General features: G+C 44.7%; 1 protein-coding gene across 3 annotated transcripts in view; it reads left to right on the plus strand.

The window, feature by feature from the left end:
• CXXC1 (CXXC finger protein 1) overlaps positions 1–22,969 on the plus strand; it is a 49,946-nt gene that overhangs the window by 11,895 nt on the left and 15,082 nt on the right. For 2 of the 3 annotated variants that reach the window (XM_073599858.1, XM_073599859.1), the window contains exons 5-10: positions 10,504–10,665; positions 11,158–11,313; positions 11,391–11,498; positions 17,821–18,005; positions 21,007–21,214; positions 21,326–21,436. In XM_073599858.1, the coding sequence (XP_073455959.1) occupies positions 10,504–10,665; positions 11,158–11,313; positions 11,391–11,498; positions 17,821–18,005; positions 21,007–21,214; positions 21,326–21,436 (930 nt within the window). The remainder of the gene's footprint in view (positions 1–10,503; positions 10,666–11,157; positions 11,314–11,390; positions 11,499–17,820; positions 18,006–21,006; positions 21,215–21,325; positions 21,437–22,969) is intronic. The other variant, XM_073599861.1, reaches the window with a different exon arrangement.

The raw sequence follows: 22,969 nt of genomic DNA on the forward strand, positions 1-22,969 counted from the left end.
AGGCTTACCTGTAGGTAAACGTTAATCATTTGGGTATACAACCACTTTAAGGCAGAAGGTTTTAATCGTAATGCATTCTATGCATTAAGATAAAAAGCCTTCTGTGTGTAGCAGCCCCCCTCATACTTACCTGAGCCCCCTCTCTATCCAGCGATGTACACGAGTCCCTCGGCCGTCCAGGACTCTCCCTCCTGGTTGACTCCTGCTGCTGTCAATCAGAGTCAGCCAGTCAGGAAAGAGGGGGCGGGCCGAACCGCAGCTCCGTGTCTGAATAGACACACTTAGCTACAGCTCAGCTCTGGTGCCCCCATTGCAAGCTGCTTGCTGTGGGGGCAATTAACAGGAGGGAGGGGCCAGGAGCAGCAAAGAGGGACTTGAGAAGAGGAGGATCTGGGCTGCCCTGTGCAAATTCACTGCACAGAACAGGTAAGTATAACATGTTTGTTATTTTAAAAAAAACAAGACTTTTACAATCACTTTAAGTGGGTTTTGAATTCCTATAGACTTTTATATAAGAATGCAAAACCCATCTCATGCAAACAAAAGCTCATCGACAGGCCCTAAAACTAAGTGAAATTTTACATACACCGTTCATGCAAAGGATGTTATAGTGCACGCATATAACAGCATACTAGGTGATCTGTTTTTTGTGATCTGTCTGGGCAATTCAGCCCACAAAGGAGTAATAGCTTTAGTTTTTTGGGACTTTGGGTCAAAGGAGCTTAACAGTAAATGTAACTGTATTTCTGTGACCCTTAAGGGAAGTACAGCCAAAAAGGGTTTGGCCATATTTCTCTTTTAAGGGGTAATTTAACCATTTGTGGACATTGGGTGTGCTGCATATGCCCCAAAAAACAAAGTGCACAGGTGCATAGATTGCATAAGGTATATGTCCCCCGAGAGAAAAAAAAATTATATATTTTAATTATTTTGCTATTTTTGTTATCTTAAGCCACAGAGTGTCATTTCTATAATCCCTTCTATAACTGATGTGCCCCAGTGTATGTGGTTTTGTAAAAATAGGCCATTCTATACCTTATTTTATAGCGGCACTCACAGGACCAGCCACCTCTCTCCTCCCCCAGTCTGACAGCTACAGTGGGAGGGGCTGAGAAACCCCCGCTGACGTCAGCTGGGAGTAGAGAGGCGGCTGGTCACGTGAGCACCAAGTGGCACTCAGAAATACAGTATAGAACAGCTTATTTTTTTACAAAACCACATACACTGGGCACATCAGTTAATGTAATAGAGGGGATTGTAGAAATGACACTCATAAATAATAGTAGCAGTCAAGGCTGACAGGCAGGGAAGGTAGGGAAGAGGACAGAGGAGAGCTACGGATGACGGAGACACGTAAACTGACCACGATGTCTTAGAGCTCAGCAGCCATGATAAACTGTGGTCACTTTACAGGGGGGAGGGTAAAACCATGCAGGATCAGCCAGGTATTTCAGGTGATACAGGGGGCCAAATTACACAGCACAAGCACTATACTGTTGTTCATGCTTTAAAGGAACAGGAACTTTTTAGGGTTACAAACACTTTAAAGTGGTTCTAAAGTCTAAACTTTTTTTTACCTTAATGCATTTCCTGCAATAAGGTAAATGTTCCAGTACCTGTATCGCCCCCTCATCCCCACTTATGCTTAAAGGGGTTGTAAAGGAAAAAATGTTTTCCCCTATAATTATTCATTGTCAGGTGCTTATATCGAAAAAAGTAATTATTTTCATTTAAAAAATTTAGATACCGGTTTAAATAGTGCTTATAAATCATCCTCCAGCTTTCCTGTGTAGTTAGTATGCTGTATTTCCTGGTTTGCGGTGCGTGTGCACTACAGTGACGTCACGGCAATAACGGTACTACAGTTCCCATTACGCTTAGCGGCATTGTGCATGGGCAGAGCCTTTTTTTTTTTTTTTCGCCTTAAGAGAACGAGCAAAGTTCTCGTCCACACGCCGCCCATAGTATCCACCCATTCCCGCCTCCCCAGCCTACGCAGCAGGACTATCATCCGGGCAGCAAGGGAGGTGGCGCTGCTGTGTGATATACACGCCCACTAACACACAGCCCTTGTGTCTCTATGTTCAACGTAGAGAGCGTCCTGACGCACTCCTGTAGTCCAAGGGTGGGGGTGAGCACGACACTTACCACCAGGCAGAACAGCTCGCCTCATGGTGTGTAGTTACATACACAGTAACAGGAAGTGAGGATTTTAATGAAGAAAAAAGGACATTTGCAAGGCATATTGATGGAAGAGGTTAGTGAACGAGCACTGCATTAGGTAAAAGGAAGCTAGTTAGGAGATAATATTTCTTTCTCAAACATCACGGGACACAGAGCCACAGTAATTACTGATGGGTTATATAGGGTATCACTGGTGATTGGACACTGGCACACCCTAACCAGGAAGTTCAACCCCCTATATAATCCCTCCCCTTGCAGGGATACCTCAGTTTTTACGTCAGTGTCTTAGGTGATGGACGTGTAAAGATGTCCTGTGCTGAGCTCCAAAGGGAATATCCTATATCCTATACTGGGGCAGGCCAGGCTAACCAGATCCATTCCAAAGTGTCTTTTCTAGGCCAAATTGGATGGTACCCGGGCCTTGCGTCCAAAGAAACGAGGTTTTACCTGTAACGCTTCTCTTTTTAGAGAGCTGGACCCTGCATATTAGAAAATTGTTTTTTCTAGCCTAATTTCTAGCCGGGTGCTTTACAGGGCCAGAACTGTGGATCCCCCTATTCGTAGGGGGCCCCAGTCTCTGACGGTCTTTTCAGACAGAGCCCACCGTGAGAGGTGAAGATTGGGTCTGTGTACAGAACCCTGCGGCTGGATAAGGTAAGAGGAGATTCCACAGAATTTTTTAATTCTAGTAGGTTTTCTCCTTTAAGGTAAATGCATGCTATGCCTATTGTGACCACCGGGGGCTGCCAAGAGCACATACCTTCTCATGCTGATGTCTGTCTCAAGTATTTGACGCTGTACAAGCTCCTCTGGCCGGCTCCAGGTAGGATGGGATGGGGGGCTCTCCTCAGGGATATCTCCCCCCAGACTAAGGGGAGGTCGCAGGTGATTTGTAAGGCGGTTAGACACCACATTTTCACCGCCGTCGCAGCGGCCGCCACCGCCGTTACACGGGCAGGCCCATCGTTACTGGCCTCTATCCCTCCTCCCCCAGCCTCCATGTTGGTTCAGAAGGGTCGGCTAGCGCGAGAAGCGCTCGTTTTTTCAAAAAAACGAAAGGGGGGGGGGGGGCGCGGTAGAGGGGGAGCGTGCTCAGACGCCCACAGGACCGGCTGCAGGCTATTAAAGGCACTAATTACAGGTGCACTTCCGGAGGGACACAGAGCTGACGGTCGCATGTAAGGTGGGACACAGGCATTCTCCTAGGCAGCATTTACTAAAGTAACACCAGACTGGGCATTGGGTAGCAAGGCTTTTAGCCAGACTACATCGCTCAGCAGTCAGTGTTCATTTTCTGATACCTCCACCTTGTTGCTTTGCACTATGGGTAGAAGAGGTTCAGGCACCCCAAGAACCAGAGACTCTAGGGGATCTCGTTTGGGTTCTGAGGGCCCCCTGTCTGCAGCATCCTCCCCCCCTGAGGGGCCAGGGACGGCTAGCCAGGGAGAGCCATTGGGGTCAGGGGCTATACCTGCTTCTGGCACTTCAGCCCCTGTATACATTACACAGGAGGTTTTTTCCTCAACCATTAATGGTTTAGAGGAAAGATTGATGGCCGTGATTACGTCTTCACTCAGTGGAAGAAAATGCACTAGGCCTTCCTCTGTTCCCCAAGACCCTCAGGAGGAGGAGCTCTGGGATAAAGGAGAGGAATCCCTTTCAGAGGATCGGGATGGGACGAATGATTCCTCTTCGGAGGAATCAGGTGGAGAGGGACCCTCTGCAACTTCCCTAGAGGAGAGAGTTTTAGTGCAGATCCTTACTGGATTGGTCTGCTCCACATTTAAATTGCCCATATCTGAATCAGTTAAAGAACCCTCTTCTTCTTTAGGGTCACTGAAACCTCCTCAAACAGCACAGGCTTTTCCTGTTCATAATTTACTTGAAAAGCTCCTTTAGGCTGAGTGGGATCACCCAGATAAACGTTTTTTCCGCCGAAAAAGTTTTCTACACTTTATCCTATGGAAGAAAAGTTTATGAAAATGTGGGGAACACCAGCCATTGATGCCACCATTTCCTCCGTAAATAATAGTCTGACTTGTCCTGTAGACAATGCTCAGATGCTCAGGGATCCGGTAAAAAAAAGGATGGAATCCCTATTAAAGGATGTTTTCTCCTTAGCAGGTTCAGTGGCTCAACCTGCAGTAGAAGCGATTGGAGTCTGTCAATACCTAAGAGACCATGTTAAGCAGGTCATCAAGGTTTTACCTGAACAGCAGGCCCAGGGGTTGGCTAACCTTCCAGTGGCCTTATGTTATGTGGTTGACGCCATCAGAGATTCTATCATGCGAACCTCTCGTCTATCGCTGGGGTTAGTGCATATACGTAGAATCTTATGGTTGAAAAATTGGTCAGCCGAAGCACCATGTAAGAAGCTCCTGGCTGGGTTTCCATTTCGTGGTGAAAGGTTATTTGGAGAAGACTTGGATAACTATATCAAGAGAATCTCTTGTGGGAAAAGCACTCTCTTACCTGTTAAGAAGAAGAGTAAGCGTCCCTCTTTCAAACGAACTCTTTCCCCAGCGCCAGGGGCTTCAGCCTCCAGGCAGTCTCGACGGCCTCCTCCATCGGGGTCCAGAGACAAGAGTCAACCCCAGGGACAAAAGAAGTCCTGGGGGAAGAAGCCTACTAGGCAAAACACTAAGACCTCTGCATGAGGGGGCGCCCCCGCTCACTCGAGTGGGGGGGGGAAGACTGCGACAGTTCTCAGGGCTCTGGCAGGAGGATTTCCAGGACAGATGGGTTATCTCCACGGTAACCTTAGGGTACAGACTGGAGTTTCAGGAATTTCCTTCTCCTCGTTTCCTCAGGTCAAGTGTCCCCAAAGATCCAGAGAAAAAGCAGTCGCTCCTTCTAGCGTTAGAGCGACTTTTGTCGCAGGAGGTCATTGTGGTAGTTCCCGCGAAGGATCAAGGATTGGGCTTCTATTCCAACCTTTTTACGGTCCAAAAACCAAATGAGGATGTCAGACCCATTCTGGATTTAAGGGATCTAAACCAATTCCTAAGGATTCAGTCCTTCCGCATGGAATCAATTCGGACAGTAGTCTCCACCCTGCAGGGAGGAGAATTTCTGGCATCGATAGACATCAGAGATGCATATCTGCATGTGCCTATTTTTCCCGCTCATCAGAAGTTTCTGCGCTTCGAGATAGGAGGGCACCATTTCCAGTTTGTGGCTCTGCCTTTTGGGATAGCCACTGCACCTCGAGTGTTCACAAAGGTCTTGGCTCCTCCTCTGGCCAGATTAAGGGCTCAAGGTATAGCTGTCATAGCATACCTAGACGACCTGCTCTTGATAGACCGGTCGGTAGCCTCCTTGAATGGGAACTTGAGGACCACAGTCAGGTATCTGGAACACCTGGGTTGGATCCTCAACCTAGAAAAATCTTTCCTAAAACCAGTAAGAAGACTGGAGTACTTAGGTTTGATCATAGTTACAAGCCAGGAGAAAATATTTCTACCTCAGGCAAAGATCACTGCTTTAAGAGAGCTGATTCTGGCAGTTAGGACCAAGAAGGGTCCTTCTGTCCGCCTTTGTATGATGCTACTAGGGAAGATGGTGTCTTCATTCGAAGCAGTTCCTTATGCTCAGTTTCATTCAAGAATGCTGCAACACAGTATTCTGTCAGCCTGGAACAAGAAGGTTCAGGCATTAGACTTTCAGATGCACCTGTCTCATGCGGTGCGTCACAGCCTCAATTGGTGGCTAATACCCGAAAACCTGCAGAAGGGGAAATCCTTTCTACCGGTTACCTGGACGGTGGTAACAACAGATGCCAGTCTGTCGGGTTGGGGAGCAGTTCTGGAACAGTCTGCTGTCCAAGGGGTATGGTCCAAGACCGAGAGGACCTTACCCATCAACATTCTGGAGATCCGTGCGGTATATCTAGCCCTAAAGGCCTGGAATATCAGGCTACAGGGTTGCCCGGTCAGGATCCAGTCCGACAATGCCACAGCAGTGGCTTATGTCAATAATCAGGGAGGCACCAGGAGCCGAGCTGCTCAAAAAGAGGTGACCCAGATTTTAGTCTGGGCAGAGAAGCATGTGCCATGTATATCGGCAGTCTTCATTCCGGGGATAGAGAACTGGCAGGCGGACTATTTGAGTCGCCAGCAGTTACTTCCAGGGGAATGGTCTCTGCATCCCGACATCTTTTGGGCCATATGCCAAAGATGGGGGGTCCCAGATGTAGATCTCTTTGCATCCCGATTCAACAAAAAGATAGACAGATTTGTGGCAAGGACGAAAGATCCTCTTGCATGCGGGACGGATGCGTTGGTGACTCCGTGGCATCGGTTCTCACTGATTTATGCATTCCCGCCTATTCTGCTACTGCCACGACTCCTTCGCAGGATCAGGCAGGAAAGGAAGTTGGTACTTCTGGTGGCCCCTGCTTGGCCCAGAAGGACTTGGTATGCGGAAATAGTAAGGATGACGGTGGGTTTCCCATGGACCCTACCGGTAAGCCCAGACCTGTTATCTCAAGGTCCAGTGTTCCATCCTGCCTTACAAATGCTAATTTTGACGGTTTGGCTATTGAAGCCCACGTTCTGAAGAGTCGTGAGCTTTCAAGTCTTGTGATATGTATCTACCTCTGATCAATGCAAGGAAGCCAGCTTCCAGAATGATTTATCATAGAGTCTGGAAAGCTTATATATCCTGGTGTGAATCCAGGGGTTGGCATCCCAGAAAATGTAAAGGGATGGTGAACCCGCGCAGTGAACATAAAGACTTAATTGGTAAAGTTTGGAACTGCTGCCTCCCAACAGGCAGTCACCCTAAAATGGGGACAGCTGAGATATATTAGAAATGATAGAAGGGTTTGGCGCTGTTCCTATTTAGTTTCCTACCTCCATATAGGTTACTAGATTAAAATAAATTCTTAGGTGCACCGTGCATATATCAAATATTAAATACAATATGGATTCCCAAGTATACCGTGCATGAGTCAATTAAATATTCTGCTGCAATATTGTGCAATCATAGGTGATACATAGACATAACTTAAATGCTTACATATGTAATATTGCTAAGGAGGGAGAGGGGGGGGGGGGGGGAGGGAGAAGGGAGTGAGATAGGGAGGTGGGGAGGGGGTGTAGGAAGTCTGTTCCTAAGGAAAATTACAATAACAAGATAAAGTGCAAATGTGCTGGTGCAATCCAAAAGGCAACAGTGACAAGATAAAGTGCAAACGTGCTTCAAAATTCTTTAGTAAGTCTCTTGTGCCATATTCTTGTGCTGTGGTGATAATCCTTCACTTATAATATCTCTTTGCTCTGAAAGTGCAGCCACTCACCAGATCACTTCACCCCTGCGGGGGTAGTAGGCAGTTACAGTTTTATCGCCACTGTACAGCGATCGCTGGCGGGCTCAGGATCGTGGTATATCATATATAAAGAGAGAGGGAGTGCCCATAGCGTAAAATTGCTTTAAAAAAGTTTTATTACACAAAATGAAAGGGTACTCACACTTTTACAGTAAAAATCAAGCGAAATGGTAAAAACGTCAGAACCGTCATAAATATCCTTCAGCGCTGGTACAGGAGGTGATGTTTGGGAAGCACAGATTAGGCCACGCCCTACGCGTTTCGTCGTTAGGACGTCTACGGGAGCGACGAAACGCGTAGGGCGTGGCCTAATCTGTGCTTCCCAAACATCACCTCCTGTACCAGCGCTGAAGGATATTTATGACGGTTCTGACGTTTTTACCATTTCGCTTGATTTTTACTGTAAAAGTGTGAGTACCCTTTCATTTTGTGTAATAAAACTTTTTTAAAGCAATTTTACGCTATGGGCACTCCCTCTCTCTTTATATATGATATACCACGATCCTGAGCCCGCCAGCGATCGCTGTACAGTGGCGATAAAACTGTAACTGCCTACTACCCCCGCAGGGGTGAAGTGATCTGGTGAGTGGCTGCACTTTCAGAGCAAAGAGATATTATAAGTGAAGGATTATCACCACAGCACAAGAATATGGCACAAGAGACTTACTAAAGAATTTTGAAGCACGTTTGCACTTTATCTTGTCACTGTTGCCTTTTGGATTGCACCAGCACATTTGCACTTTATCTTGTTATTGTAATTTTCCTTAGGAACAGACTTCCTACACCCCCTCCCCACCTCCCTATCTCACTCCCTTCTCCCCCCCCCCCCCCCCCCCTTTCTTCCCTCCTTAGCAATATTACATATGTAAGCATTTAAGTTATGTCTATGTATCACCTATGATTGCACAATATTGCAGCAGAATATTTAATTGACTCATGCACGGTATACTTGGGAATCCATATTGTATTTAATATTTGATATATGCACGGTGCACCTAAGAATTTATTTTAATCTAGTAACCTATATGGAGGTAGGAAACTAAATAGGAACAGCGCCAAACCCTTCTATCATTTCTAATATATCCCAGAAAATGTGATTGGTAGAATTCTTGATTTTCTACAATTGGGATTAGAGATGAAGCTGGCCTTGAGTACCATTGAGGGCTAGGTCTTGGCCTTATCAGTATTATTTCAACGGCCACTTGCTTCGCATTCTTTGTGAAACTTTATGCAGGGGGTGATGCGCCTTAATCCTCCGGTTAAGGCGCCCCTAAACCCATGGGACTTGAACTTGGTTCTGTCTGTGTTACAGAAACAGCCTTTTGAACCAATACGTCAGATTCCTTTGGTCTTGCTGACAAGGAAGTTAATTTTTCTGGTAGCCATCTCTTCTGCTAGAAGAGTATCGGAATTAGCAGCTCTTTCCTGTAAGGAGCCTTATTTGATTGTACACAAGGATAGTGGTACTGCGCCCTCATCCTAGTTTCTTACCGAAGGTGGTTTCAGATTTTCATCTAAACCAAGACATTGTTCTGCCTTCCTTTTTTCCAGATCCCTGTTCTCCGGAAGAAAGATCACTACATTCTTTGGATGTAGTAAGAGCAGTTAAGGCCTATCTGGAAGTGACTGCTCGAATTCGCAAAACGGATGTTTTGTTTGTGCTGCCAGAGGGTCCCAATAGAGGACAGGCAGCATCAAAAGCTACCATTTCTTAATGGATTCGACAATTGATCATTCAAACGTATGGTTTGAAGCGGAAGATTCCTCCGTTTCAGATCAGGGCACATTCCACAAGGGCGATTGGTGCTTCTTGGGGCAGTGCATCACCAGACCTCTATGGTTCAAATCTGCAAGGCTGCAACCTGGTCTTCAGTCCATACATTCACCAGATTCTATCAGGTGGATGTGAGAAGGCATGAGGATATCGCCTTTGGGCGTAGTGTGCTGCAGGCAGCGGTACAGGGTCCTCAGGTCTGATTGCACCCTACTTGGTTATGGTTCCCCCCCCTCAGGTAGCATTGCTCTGGGACATCCCATCAGTAATTACTGTGGCTCTGTGTCCCGTGATGTTCGAGAAAGAAAATAGGATTTTTTAAAACCGCTTACCTGTAAAATCCTTTTTTTTTTTTTTCGATGGACATCACGGGACACAGAGGTCCCGCCCCTCTTCTATATTGCTTGGCTACAAAACTGAGGTATCCCTGCAGGGGTAGGGATTATATAGGGGGTTGAACTTCCTGGTTAGGGTGTGCCAGTGTTCAATCACCAGTGATGCCTATATAACCCATCAGTAATTACTGTGGCTCTGTGTCCCGTGATGTCCATTGAAAAGAAAAGGATTTTACAGGTCAGCTGTTTTAAAAAATCCTATTTTTTTTTTCCTTTACAACCCCTTTAACTGAGTCTTCACTCGATCCATCACTGTGCCCATCTGTAGTGGCTCTCTCTGCTCTCTCTGCTCTCACAGCCTTTGCCATTGGTTCCCACTGCTGTCAGTCAAATTCTGTGACAAGGGAGTGGGGGGAGGTGTCGAGACACGCTGTGTGTGTCTATGGACACAGGCCGCGTGGCTCAGGATTGAGCCCGCAGTTGTGCCACAATAGGAAGCAGCTTGCTATGGTGGCACACCAAGAAGAGGAGGAAACAAGAGCGTGGGTGGGGGGAACCCAGAAGGGAGGATCAGGGCTACTCTGTGTAATTCTGTTATCATGTTTGTTATTTTTAAAAATAAAACAATTCAGACTTTTCAATCACTTTAAGTAACAAAGTTATTGCCAAACAAATCAGTCCATAGCAGAAATGTAGGAATTGCTCTGATCCATAGGGGGTGTACAAGTGTGAGGTCTGAAATGGTTAAATTCCATTTATTTAAATAGAGAAACCATACACCTCCCAAGCATGGGTGGTAACAGTGTCTCTGTTTCTGACCTCTTGTAGATCTTACTTTTGAACAAAGTATTAAATTGCCTTATATGTGTTACCCATTTCAGCAACAGATTAAACGTTCTGCAAGGATGTGCGGTGAGTGTGAATCTTGCAGCCGCACAGAGGATTGTGGACAGTGTGATTTCTGCAGAGATATGAAAAAGTTTGGAGGCCCCAACAAGGTCCGTCAAAAGTGCCGTTTACGTCAGTGTCAAGTGAGAGCACGGGTAAGAGAGTCACTGCTTGAACTTTGCCTTATGAGTGACCTGTCAGTGTTGTTATTCTCTCTGCATTTAACACCTGCCCCACACTGTAGAAAAGGCCAGTTGAGCTGTTTGCATAATAAGATGCCTTCAAGAGGTTTTCCATATTCAGCTAGAAAGCAGAAGGTCTGTGCATATAGCCTGCCCTTTGCTGACAGCTGGGGTCCCCACATTTTAATCCCATTGATTAGCTGAAACGTTTTTTCCAATGAGACCCACTAAAGGATTTGAAGACCTTTGGTGGGCTTCTGAGGCTAAATTGCACTGAGGTTCCTATATTAAAATATGAGCATATTATATGAAAAGTTCAAAAAAAAGGAAGGCATCGGCCTAGAAAAATCCATCAGCTAGGGGATTTCATCTGTTGTGAGTTTCTGATTGGTTGGTGTGTTTTGCTCCACTTTTCTTTTTGCTCGATAATAATCTTCTCATACATCTGCTATGGGTTGTCTTCAGAAAATGCTGCGTGTTAAGGACGATGAACTCTCAGTGTTTAGGGATACCCCAGAACCGCCCAGCCTTGCCGAATCTCTCTCTGACGACGACCTTCCCCTGGATCCAGATCTGTATCAAGAACTGTGTGCTGGAGGAGCTTTCGATGACCAGAACTTGGTAACTGAACTTTGCTGGGAGTAGATGGAGATACCTCTAGCTGTAGAACTTTCATAATAAGACTTGTGTTTCTGCAGCCGTGGCTCAGTGACACAGACGACGCGCCGTTTCTCGACTCTGTGCTGAGGAAGAGAGCCGTCAAAGTAAAGCACGTTAAGAGACGCGAGAAGAAGTCAGACAAAAAGGTATGTCAGTTTTTGCCTCGTGGAAGCCTAAGTGGGCCATACTTAGGCCAGCTTTTGGTTAGCATTGGAACTGCGTCAGTGAGCCGGGCCGTCTATGGGATGTAAAGTAACTGATCCCATGCTCCTTGTTGGTAAGGAACATTTTCCTGAATGCTGGAAAATCTCTTGCAGCCAATCTTTGTTAGCAATGTCAGGTGCAGTTTTTACAATGGGTAACATCCTATACACACAGTTGGAATAAGGGGGCATCTGTGGATTTTTTGAAAACCTACTGTGTTTTCTACTGATGCCTAGGCTGAAAGGATGTGTTGAAATTACAAGTTGTAAGTAAGGCATTCACTCCGCCTTGCGCTCTTCTTCCTTGGAAACAATGGAGCCTGAGACGGCATGCTGGCTTTGATTCTATGAAATGGGCCCGGTTGCTCCCCCCTCCTTAAGGATTTTTGATTAAACATTAAGAGTGCAGACACACTAATGATAGGGCTGTGTTTTGCTATATGTTTTTAGACATGCTAACCGTGGGTTTGAGTAAACCTTTTCTGAGATATATTTTGGGGCTGCCATTGTGGTCTTGCTTCTGAAACTGCTAGGTGCTTAACTGTTAAGCTGATCTACTGGCTTCAGTACTTTCTGAATCAATGACCACAAACAAGTATCCAGATTAGAAAAGTTGGAGAAAAGGCATGAGTCCTTATATGCTTACTTCTTCTGAGTCAGTAGGGTTGATTTACTAAAGACCATTTTCGTGGGGAAAAAATGAGCAAATAAAAAAAATAATATAGTGTATACCATTGCAATACAAGTCATATTGTAATTGAATGTTATTAAAAATTACTTTTCCCTTTCAATCTGCAGCTGTGTAATTTTCTGTAAAATGCAGAGCAATAGGGCAGCCTGGAGGCATTCTGTACACCGACGTGTATCTTTAATAAGTAACTCCACTTTTTTTGAGAAAAAGAACATTCCCTTCTGGGTGATCCATGTGCATTACAGGGATTTTACCAAACTTTGTTGCAGATTCTTACCTTTTGTTATTCTGAAGAAATTGCTGTATGTTTGTCTGTGTTCATGTGCTGAGTGAATCTGTATGGGAGCGGTTTTGTAATTAACAATCAACTGCTGCACCTGCAGGGCTCTGATGAGGAAAGCTGCTGGGTCTGCATCCCTTTTAAACATGATTTCCCTTTGAGAGTATCACACCAAAAATTAAAATTTTATTGCAGGTGATGCTCCAAATCTGATCTGTATTTTAGTGCAGAAGTCTGGGAAAATCAGTAAGACAATCACACAAGCAGGAAATTACATTTCGGGGGGGGGCGTTCTGTACACCGTCTGTGTATAGAACGCAGGGTCCATTAAGGGCACACGGGTGCCGCCTCCCCTATCCATGCGTCCAGCCCCTTGCAGGACGCCCGATGCATGTGTTTTTTTTTTTTTGAAGCACCTGGTTAGAACCAGAGGCTCTAATAGGCTTCACAATAGGATGGGCTTGGAGCGCAGAGAATGCTAACCGAGCCCACCCAGATGTGTTACAATAGCGAACGAATATTTGCTATTGTAACACTGATCCTCCTCTCGGCCAATCAGGAAGCGAGTGTCACCCGATTGGCTGAAAGGACAGGTGATCCTATTGGATGCCTAGGCGGAGGGGAGGAGCCACACGCCACTTGCCACCTAGATGTGGTAAGCACCGGACTGACCGACAGACAGCATGGGGGGGGGGTGTTTGCCGCCCCCCCACCCCAAAAAATAACACCAGCCGCCGCTGACAGAACCCAGGTAGCCATATTGCATTGCATTTGACAGAAGGTACAGTGTTGCAGATTGAAAAGGAAAGGTAATTTTTAATAACATTCAACTGCAATATGACTTGTGTCGCAATTGTATATGCTATATTTTTTGTTATTTTCATTTTATTTTTTTTTCCCCATAAAAGTGGAGTTACCCTTTAAGTCCTCTACATAGTGGCACTCAGACTGGGAAAGGTAGCAGAAGTGTTCTCCATCAGTGAGGGAACAACAAATAATGAGATAAGGAAAAGCTTTATCTGCATTTTTGTCCAGACCCAGAGTATTCAAGCTAGAAGGTAGAAAGCATATACAGTGGGATATCCCATACTACTGGTTTCATGAAGTGCTCTCTTAGTAAACTTGTGAGGTGGTTTCTGGATTCTGGTTGCAGTACATTACAGAGAACACAGATTATGGTAAATCAAGTTAAATTTCTGAATTTAACACCGCTGTGGAGTTTGGTGGATACAGTTAGCGGCTTGTGGGTTTCACTTGTTGCCTGGAAAAGCTCATTAACAATAAGTCCACAACTTGCAGTAAGAAATATATATTCCTGTGTGCTGGTAACCTGCTTTCTCAATGAAGATGATCTTCTTTTTTTTTTTTTTTTTTTTAAAGAAAACTCCATGATCCCCCCTAAAAATATATACCCTGCCTCAAGGTTCCATCTGGATACCTTCTGACATCAAAGCTGCTCCAATAGAAACAAGTGCACTGGAAACCTCTTCACCTTGGTGCATGCACACTGCAGTTCCATTGACTCTAATTGATTCCCATCTCTGCACCATATGGATCTGCAGTGGACAATCGGCAGGTTGATCAGGAGGTCTCCAGTGCCCCGGTTTCTATAGAACCCTTATTGCTGAGTTGCAGGGTGTAGTGCAGCGGCTTCTACATCAGAAGTTGAGGAGTTTTTTGTAATAAAACAGGGACATTTATTTTTGGAGTTAATCATGGAGTTATATTGCCTGTGTAAAGGCATTTTGTCGACTGTGCTTTTATAAAATGTTAAGGGCTGGATCGTCCAAAACTGATATTTCATTTTTTTGTAGGTGCTGGAGATTTAAATCACCTAATTGTTTGTTTAACCTCTCAGGAACTTTGATGGTGAGATCTCTGTACTTGGGTTCCCAGCTTTCCCAGCAAAAATGCTGTGGCTTCTACAAAGGGGGTCCAGCCTCCTAATGGGGCTTTTATATTTGTTTTATAATACAATTAACAAATGTGTGTCCACCATGAAAGAAGACATTTTGGAATTGGGCGTAAGTTCCTCTATAGTTCCATTATATCATTTTAGAGCTGCTTTAGATTGTGTTCTTCTTGTGAGAAATAGCTGTCATAAAGAGAACCTGTGATGGCCAAAAATTCAAAATGATGCTTACTGTAAATACCAGGCAGCTCGCCTCCATTCTGCTGTAGAGTGAAGGAATCCCAAACTCCAGGGTGCACTCACCAACTAAACATGCTTATCCCTGGTTCTGGCCCTACCTCTCCTGCTTCATGTTTTTTAAGTTGTGCACTCATTTGCTGCAAGAGGAAGAAGATTGCAAGGTGAAGTCATGGACTATAGCCAGAGACTATGGCAGGAAGATCTAGTTGCGGAAGTTCCCTAGAGCTAAAGGAAGCTAGCAGCTGCTTCAGCTAACCAGAATGTGGGTCAGGGTTTACTGTCCCATTATACAATAAAACATACAGATCAAGCGAAAGTTATCAACTGATTACAATTAAATTAGAATTAAACTCTCACAGAAGAATACTTAACCTGGCTATAGATGGATTAAAATCCATCTGAAACTCATAAATGACTTCTCTATATCAGGACTTTTGGAAAACTTTCATTTTATCAGTGTCTGCAGCTAATTAGCTGCAGCGCTGATCAGGAGGAGTCTGCTGTCAGAATACAGTAGCACAGCAGGGAGGATTCCTCCACTCACCTCACTTGTGTGGACAGGGGAATCTGTATGTTTTTTTTTTTTTTTTTTTTTGATCAGACTAACGGCTGATCATGACAAAAATGATCCATGTATGTCCAGCTTTAGTTTTGTAGGGCACAAGAAATGCATGATTGCAATATTTTTTTGTTAAGAGTAGTATGGCCAAAGCTTTTTTTGGCCATACCTCTCTTGTGGGTCACAGGAGTACACTTACTTGTGCCCCCCTGTGACCCAGGAGTCACAGCTAAACCCCCGCTGTCGGCTATCTTAGCTGAGCGATATTGTTGTGATCCACCCAGAGCCCTGGTTGACAGCTGACTCTGGCTCTCTGCACTCGGTGGGCACTGGTGGGGCAGACCAGCTGCTCGGAGCTGACCGAGAACTGAGTGGTCAACCGTTATGTGATTTCTTAGTTCTCAGCTTAGAGTCGGCGAGGGATAACTGCAGCATCAGACCATGGAGGTGAGAGTATGTATGTTTGTTTTTGTTTTTTTGCATCCCAAATTCTTCTTTAATAAAGTAAAGTTTTCCCTTAGTTTTGTTCATGTTTTCTCTCCCTGCACTGTGCATCTCATGTACATTCCTTGGGGGAGATTTACTAAAACTGGTGTACACAGAATCTGGTGCAACTATGCATAGTGTCCAATCGGCTTCTAGGTTTTATTGTCAAAGCTTTAAAGTGATTGTCAAGTGTCATTTAAAAAAAAAAAATGTAGTTATACTTACCTCCACTGTGCAGTTGGTTTTGCATAGAGCAGCCCAGATCCTCCTCTTCTCAAGTCCTTCTTTGCTGCTCCTGGCCCCTCTCCCCTATCAAGTGCCCCCTGCAGTCAGCAGCTTGCTATAGGGGCACTGGAGACGAGTCACAACTCTGTGTGTCTATTCAGACACGGAGCCCCTGACCCAGCCCCTCTCTCCCCTGATTGGCTGACTGACTTTGACAGCCGCAGGAGCCAATTGCGCCACTTCTGTGTCTCAGCCAATCGGGAGGAGTGTCCCGGATGGCTTAGACATTTCTGTACATCGCTGGAGAGAGATGGGGCTCAGGTAAGTAATTAGGGGGGTGCTGGGGAAGCTGCTACACACAGAAGGTTTTTCTTATCTTAATGCATAGAATGCATTAAGATAAAAAAAAAATCTTCTGCCTTTACAACCACTTTAATTGAACAAGCTGCAGTTAGAAGCTGGTTACTAGTAATGGCTGCACCAAATTCTTTGTGCACCAGGTTTAGTAAATCTCTTTTTTGTATGGACTTGCTGTGGATATTTGTGTGCTCCAGAGGCAACTGACTAGCATAGTCTTGCTGTGTTGACTATGGCAGAATGCGCTAGCACAATGTGTTTTGCTGGAGCTGCTTGTAGTCTCAGGAGGCTGCAGAAAAAGGTGACATTGCAGCAGAGATGAATAAGTGTTGTCATCCTAGAGAAAAAAGTGTCTGGGGATAAACTTTGCCGCGTAACAATTTTTAGATGCGGTGGCTGAATTTGTTTTTTTTGTTTTTTTTTAGGTTTTTCTCCTTTTATTTTCATCTGGTGGTCCAGCCAGTAAATCTGTTATATTTCAACTTCTATGATCGAGCTTCCTAAAAAAACATTCCAGTTAGGGGTGAAACAAAGCTATTTACTGCAGACAGGGGTGCTTACAATGGTCAATGTTTATACGTTTATGTATAACTTTTGTCCCAAAAGGAAGAAAAAACTGTTGCTGTAAGGGCTCCTTCACACGGACATGTCCGTGTACGGAGCCCGCTCTGCTCAGCGGGGGATCGCTCCGCCGATCCCCACTGAGCAGGCAGATGACAGGTCCGTCGCTGCACACTGTGCAGTGACGGACCTGTCAGAGCGCCGCTCTCCCCTATGGGGGATCGGATGACAACGGATCGTAGAGTCCTTTGTCACCCGATCCGATCCGCAGACGGATGGAAAAGTAGGTTTTTCCTCCGTCACACTTTTTCGGATCGGAGCGGGTCGGATGTCAGCGGACATGTCACCGCTGACATCCGACGCTCCATAGACCTCCATGGAGTGTCCGTTCAGGTCCGCCTAAAAAACTGACAGGCGGACCTGAATGGATCGGCCGCGTGAAAGAGGCCTTACTGTTTAAAAGTTTTAACTGGAGTTTGGCTTTAGTGCCTTAGTCAAGTCCAACTAAGTCTACTAGTGCATCAAACTATATCCTCTCCCCATACTGACAATGCTGCTGTCTAAAGGTGTTTTTGTTGCTCCTCCATCCAGAGGAGACACCCTAAGACAGGAAGCGTGTTACTGGCCAGCTCACCAAGTAAAAATATAGGGAAAAAAAAGTAAAAAAAACAAAACAATTGCGGCCACCATGTTTAGGGACTGTTAATCTGCAATATACCGTATTTTCTGTTTTTGGTTTATTACTGCATTAAGATATTCATGGCTGTTTAAACAGCCTGGTAGAAACATGAAGCAGCATGTGGAGAAGAAATGTGACTGGTAGAACCAACATATCCTTTCTGATTTTTGTGCTACCTCTGCACAGAATGAGCCTTCACAGTATTGGGCTTTCGATGTCCTGATCTAAGCTTGTCATATGCTGAATAATTGTCATTGTTTTTATGTATTCCTTAGAAGGATGACAAGTACAAGAGACACAAGCAGAAGCAAAGGCACAAGGACAAGGCTAAGCACTCTGAGCGCTTGGAAAACAGAGATTATTCGTCACTGCGCCAATGTTTGGGGCCAAGCTGTGTCCAGCCAGCACGAGCCAGTTCGAAGTACTGCTCCGATGACTGCGGCATGAAGCTGGCAGCCAAGTGAGTTCAGTGGCCTACATTACAATTCTCTACTTTCATTAGGCTCGTTTCTAGAAAGAGATTTGCAGCTTTCCTTGTATAAGCTACCATTTGTGTGTTTATTGAAGAAGACCACTGAAACAAATCCTATAAACAGCATAGCTCTACCACCCTTGTTCCCTAAAGCCTTATAATAATCTGTAGATCCATAAATATGTTTTTTTTTTTTTTTTTTTTTCTAAAATTGTGTTTGCATTAGGTAGCCATTTAAAAATTATGTATAGTATTTTCAGATTTTTTATTTATATGTTATTTATATTAGCATGATAATGATGATAATATGTATTAATATTTAAATAGCCTTTTTCCTTGTATGACTTGTAATATATATATATATATATATATATATATATATATATATATATATATATATATATATATAATATCTCCATCCATCCATTGGAGCAGTCATTTTTTGTTGTAAAGGCAGAAGATTTTTTTATCTTAATGCATTCTTTGCATTAAAATAAAAAGCCTGCTGTGTGTAGCAGTCGCCCTAATACTTACATGAGGCCCCTCTCTATCCAGCAGTGTCCATGAGTGCCTCGGCCGTCCGAGATTCTCCTTCATGATTGGCTAAAACACCGCATTGGCTCCTGCTGCTGTCATTTAAAGCCAGCTAGCCAATCAGGGGGGAGAGGGGGCAGGGCGGGGTCAGGGCTCTGTATCTGAATGGACACAGGGAGCTGTGACTCGGCTCGGGTGCCCCTATAGCCAGCTGCTTGCTGTGGGGGCACTAAACAGGAGGAAGGGGCCAGGATCACAGAACAGGGACCCGAGAAGCGAATATCCAGGATGCTCTGTGCAAATCCACTGCAACAGAGCAGGTAAGTATAATATGTTTGTTATTTTTATGGAAAAAAAATGAGCCTTAACAATCACTTTAAGCTGGCCATAGATCGAATCTCAGCCACTACCTGCTAAACAAGCCAAGATTCAATCCATCTATGGGCAGGCTGATTGTACCAATGTCGAACCATCATTTGAATTGGGTACAACCAGCAAGTCAGATTTTTAGCGTGCGATTATTACCAGTGGCTATAGCCACTAGCAATAATCACTGTGTTGATGGGGGAGGTGAGTGGTTTTCTTTCCTGCAACTCGTGGTTTGCAGGAAAGAAAATTGCATAATCTATGGCCTGCTTTATAATGCAAATGTATGGGTTGGAGGGCTGATTAAAAATATTGCACTTCCTGTGTGGCTAATATGTAACCTCAACAGTGTTTAGAGAGAGACACACAGGGGTTTATTTACTATAGCTTGAGAGTGCAAAATTAGGCTCACTTCTACAAAGAAACCAATCAGCTTCCAGGTTTTATTGCCAAAGCTTAATTGAGCAAGCTGAGGTTAAAAGCTGATTGGCTACCATGCACTGCTGCACCAGATTCTGAGTGCTCCAGTTTTAGTAAATCTCCCCCACAGAGTGATTGCACTTACACTGACAAGCTCTCTCTTTTGGCTAATCTACAAATCCCTAAATTCATCCCAAAAGGAGCTAAACAACAGATTCATTGTAGAGCTTAAAGTGGAGCTCCACCCAAAAGGTGAAGTTCCCCTTTAAGGACTCATCCCCCACGCCTCTTGAAGAATTGACACTTTTGAGGAGTTTATTTTGACAGGTACCCACTCCCACTTCCATTTCAACTGCCTACGCGTTCGGAAACTGAAGTCCTCCTCCCCCCTGCAGTCTTCTGAAACACTGACGTGTCCCAGAAGACTACATCCACCACTCACAATGTGCTGCGCTGCTCGCGCATGTGCAGTGGGCACCTGGCTGTGAAGCTGCAAGCTGTCACAGCTGGGTGCCCATAGTGAAGATGCCGGCGCCGAGGAAAGAAGACAGCAGGTGAAACCAACTGGGGTGAACACTCCGCTGGATCATGGGACAGGTGAGTAGCTGTTTTTTAAAACTCAGCAGCTACAGTCTTTTTATTTTTTTCCACGAGACTGGAACTCCTCTTTAAGTAGAGTTGAGAACAATTCCTCTGCCCCCATGTGACAGACAACTGAACCAGTCACAAAGCACCAGTGCTATAACCTGAAGGAAAGGGAGTTGCTCTTTGCAGCAGATAGACCAGCAGGAGGAGCATAGGAAAGGTGTGTGTATGTGTGTGTGTGTATGTGTATATATATATAATTTCAGAGATTAAAGGATAAGTTATTTTTTTAGAACAAAATAGTAAATGTGCATTTTTGCAGGTAAGAAAATATGCATTTATTATTTATTTATTTTTTGGAGCCTGTAAAGCATTGCACCAGCGATCAGCAGATGGTTCCATGTATGGGCAGGCAGATGCAATCTGACTGGAAGAGAAAATGAATGTGCTCTACAGTAGTGGTCATCAACCCTGTCCTCAGGGCCCACTAACAGGCCAGGTTTGCAAGATAACTGAAATACATGACAGGTGATATCGTTTGCTGCTCAGTGATTGAAGTATACTAGTCTGCACCTCCCCAAGGTAATACATAAAACCTGGCCTGTTAGTGGGCCCTGAGGACAGGGATGATGACCACTGCTCTACAGCGCCGTGGTAGTTCATTGAAAACTACAAGCCGACAGCCGCAAAGGCTGCAGGACCTTGTAGTTTTTCAACCACAGGACACTGTGAATGAGTGATGCGGTGGGAGCCCCACTCGGCCACATTTTTCTTAAACTATGACAGTTAGCAGGGGGGGAGAAGATCCACCGCTAGCTGTCAGATCGAGTAATCAGGGAGGCCGGTCCATTCGTTACATGTTACACCCTGAGTATAGATGTAACGTAACATGAAAGGTGAGGTTATCCTTTAACCTATTGCTTTGTTGTAAGGTAAAAACTGCAATATTACCTCAATGAGTCCATTGTAAGTACATTAGATTTTGCCTTTTAGGATGTTAACCGTGCAAAGCAGAGTGCTTTAAAATGGATTTAGACCTGCTATGATTTTCTTATAAGTCTTTCTGCTTCATGTTTGTCTTCAGTCGGATCTACGAGATCCTTCCACAGCGCATCCAGCAGTGGCAACAGAACCCATGCGTTGCCGAGGAACAAGGAAAGAAGTTGCTGGAACGGATCCGCAGAGAGCAACAGCAAGCACGTACAAAGCTTCAAGAAATGGAGCGTCGCTTTCACGAGCTGGAGGGCGTAATCAGCAAAGCCAAACAGCAGCAGATCCGAGAGGATGAAGAGGTATGGTCATTTGTCAAACTTTGTTAAATCGCTGGAGCACATTTGCAGTAGGAGAATCAAGTAGGCAAAAGAGTAAATGTTTAACTATGATTATTTATTTATGTTTGACAGACCAATGATGGAGACAGTGATGACACTGATTTTCAGATTTTCTGTGTGTCTTGTGGCCATCCAATTAATCCCAAAGTTGCTCTGAGGCACATGGAGCGCTGTTATGCCAAGGTGAGAATATTCTGAAGAACATCAACCATATTCAAAGAAAATACCAGATAGAAGGGACGCATACTGCAGACCAGTAACTATATGTTTGTATTAAGCATGTGCCTAGTACATAGGCAATCCACCTGAGCTTGTTCTCTTCTTTCTTCTATATTGTATTTGCTTTGTGTGGCTGAGAGCTGAAACCCAGGACTGAATGACTGTGGGGAGGAATGTCTTGGGCAGAACAGAAACATTTTTTATTTTTCATAGAAGTTTTCCAGGTGCGTAACTCTTTAACCACTTGGCAACCGCCCGCCCGCCCGCTCGCAATGTACTGGGGATGAGCGGCCGCTGTAGACAAAGGGACGTACCCGTATGTCGCTGCCTACTTCCAGGTTTAGGGCACGCACATGTATGGTTGTACACAGTAAAAGCCGGTCAGCAGGTCCCTGCCAATGATTCACAGCCGGGACCTGCTGATTGACTGTGTGCAATCATAGCCCAGAGCTTTGTGTTAGTAAACAATACAGAGAGCTTTGTACAGAGGGAACGATCTGTCAGAAACTGAGAGATCTCTTAGTAAAAGCAGCACACATTTCACATTATTAAACCCCATGATTGCCCTAGATGGTAACTGCTTCCTAGCCAGTGTCATTAGTTCAGTGAATAGAATTATCACTTATCACTGTGTTAATGTCAGTGGCAGTTAGTCAGTTTGCCCGCCGCACAATCGCAGTCCCATTATAAGTCATTGATCACCGCCATTAGTGTAAAAAAAAAAAAAAATTCCAGTGTATATGTCCTATAGTTTGTAGGCGCTATAACTTTCATGCAAACCAATCAATATACACTTTATTGGGATTTTTCTATCAAAAACAGAATAGCAGAATACATTTGGCCAAAATTTATGAAGAAATTAATATTTAAAATTTTTTTTTTTATTGGATACGTTTTGTATTACCCCTTTTACACTGGGACGCCAGTGCGTTAGTGGTAAAACGCTGCTTGTGTTAGCGGTGCTTTACCGCTGTTTAAGCAGCGCTTTTCGGCCGATAGTGGGGTGCTTTTAACCCCCGTAGCGGCCGAAAAGGGGGTTAAAAATGCCTGTGTTGCGGCGCTTCCGAATCGCCTTTCAGGCACTTTGGAAGTGCTGCCCATTAATTGCAATGGACAAGGGGCATTTTGGGAGTGCTGTTTACAGCGCTCCCAAACTGCCCCAAAGATGGTGCTTGCAGGACTTTTTCTAACGTCCCGCAAGTGCACCGCCCCAGTGTGAAAGCTCTCAGGCTTTCACATATGGGAGGCAGTTTTCGGTCGCTTTACAGGCGATATTTCTAGTGCTAAAACGCCTGAAAACTGCCTCACTGTGAAAGGGCTCTAACAGAAAGTAAAAAATATTTTTTTTTTCCAAAGTTTTCAGTCTTTTTTTTCATTTATATTGCAAAAAATAAAAAACGCAGTAATGATCAAATATCACCAAAAGCAATCTCTATTTGTGTGAAAAAAATTATATACATTTTGTTTGGGTACAGCGTTGCCTGACTGTGCAAGCAC

The sequence above is a fragment of the Aquarana catesbeiana genome, linkage group LG09, assembly GCF_042186555.1.
Source record: "Aquarana catesbeiana isolate 2022-GZ linkage group LG09, ASM4218655v1, whole genome shotgun sequence".
NCBI lineage: Eukaryota > Metazoa > Chordata > Amphibia > Anura > Ranidae > Aquarana > Aquarana catesbeiana.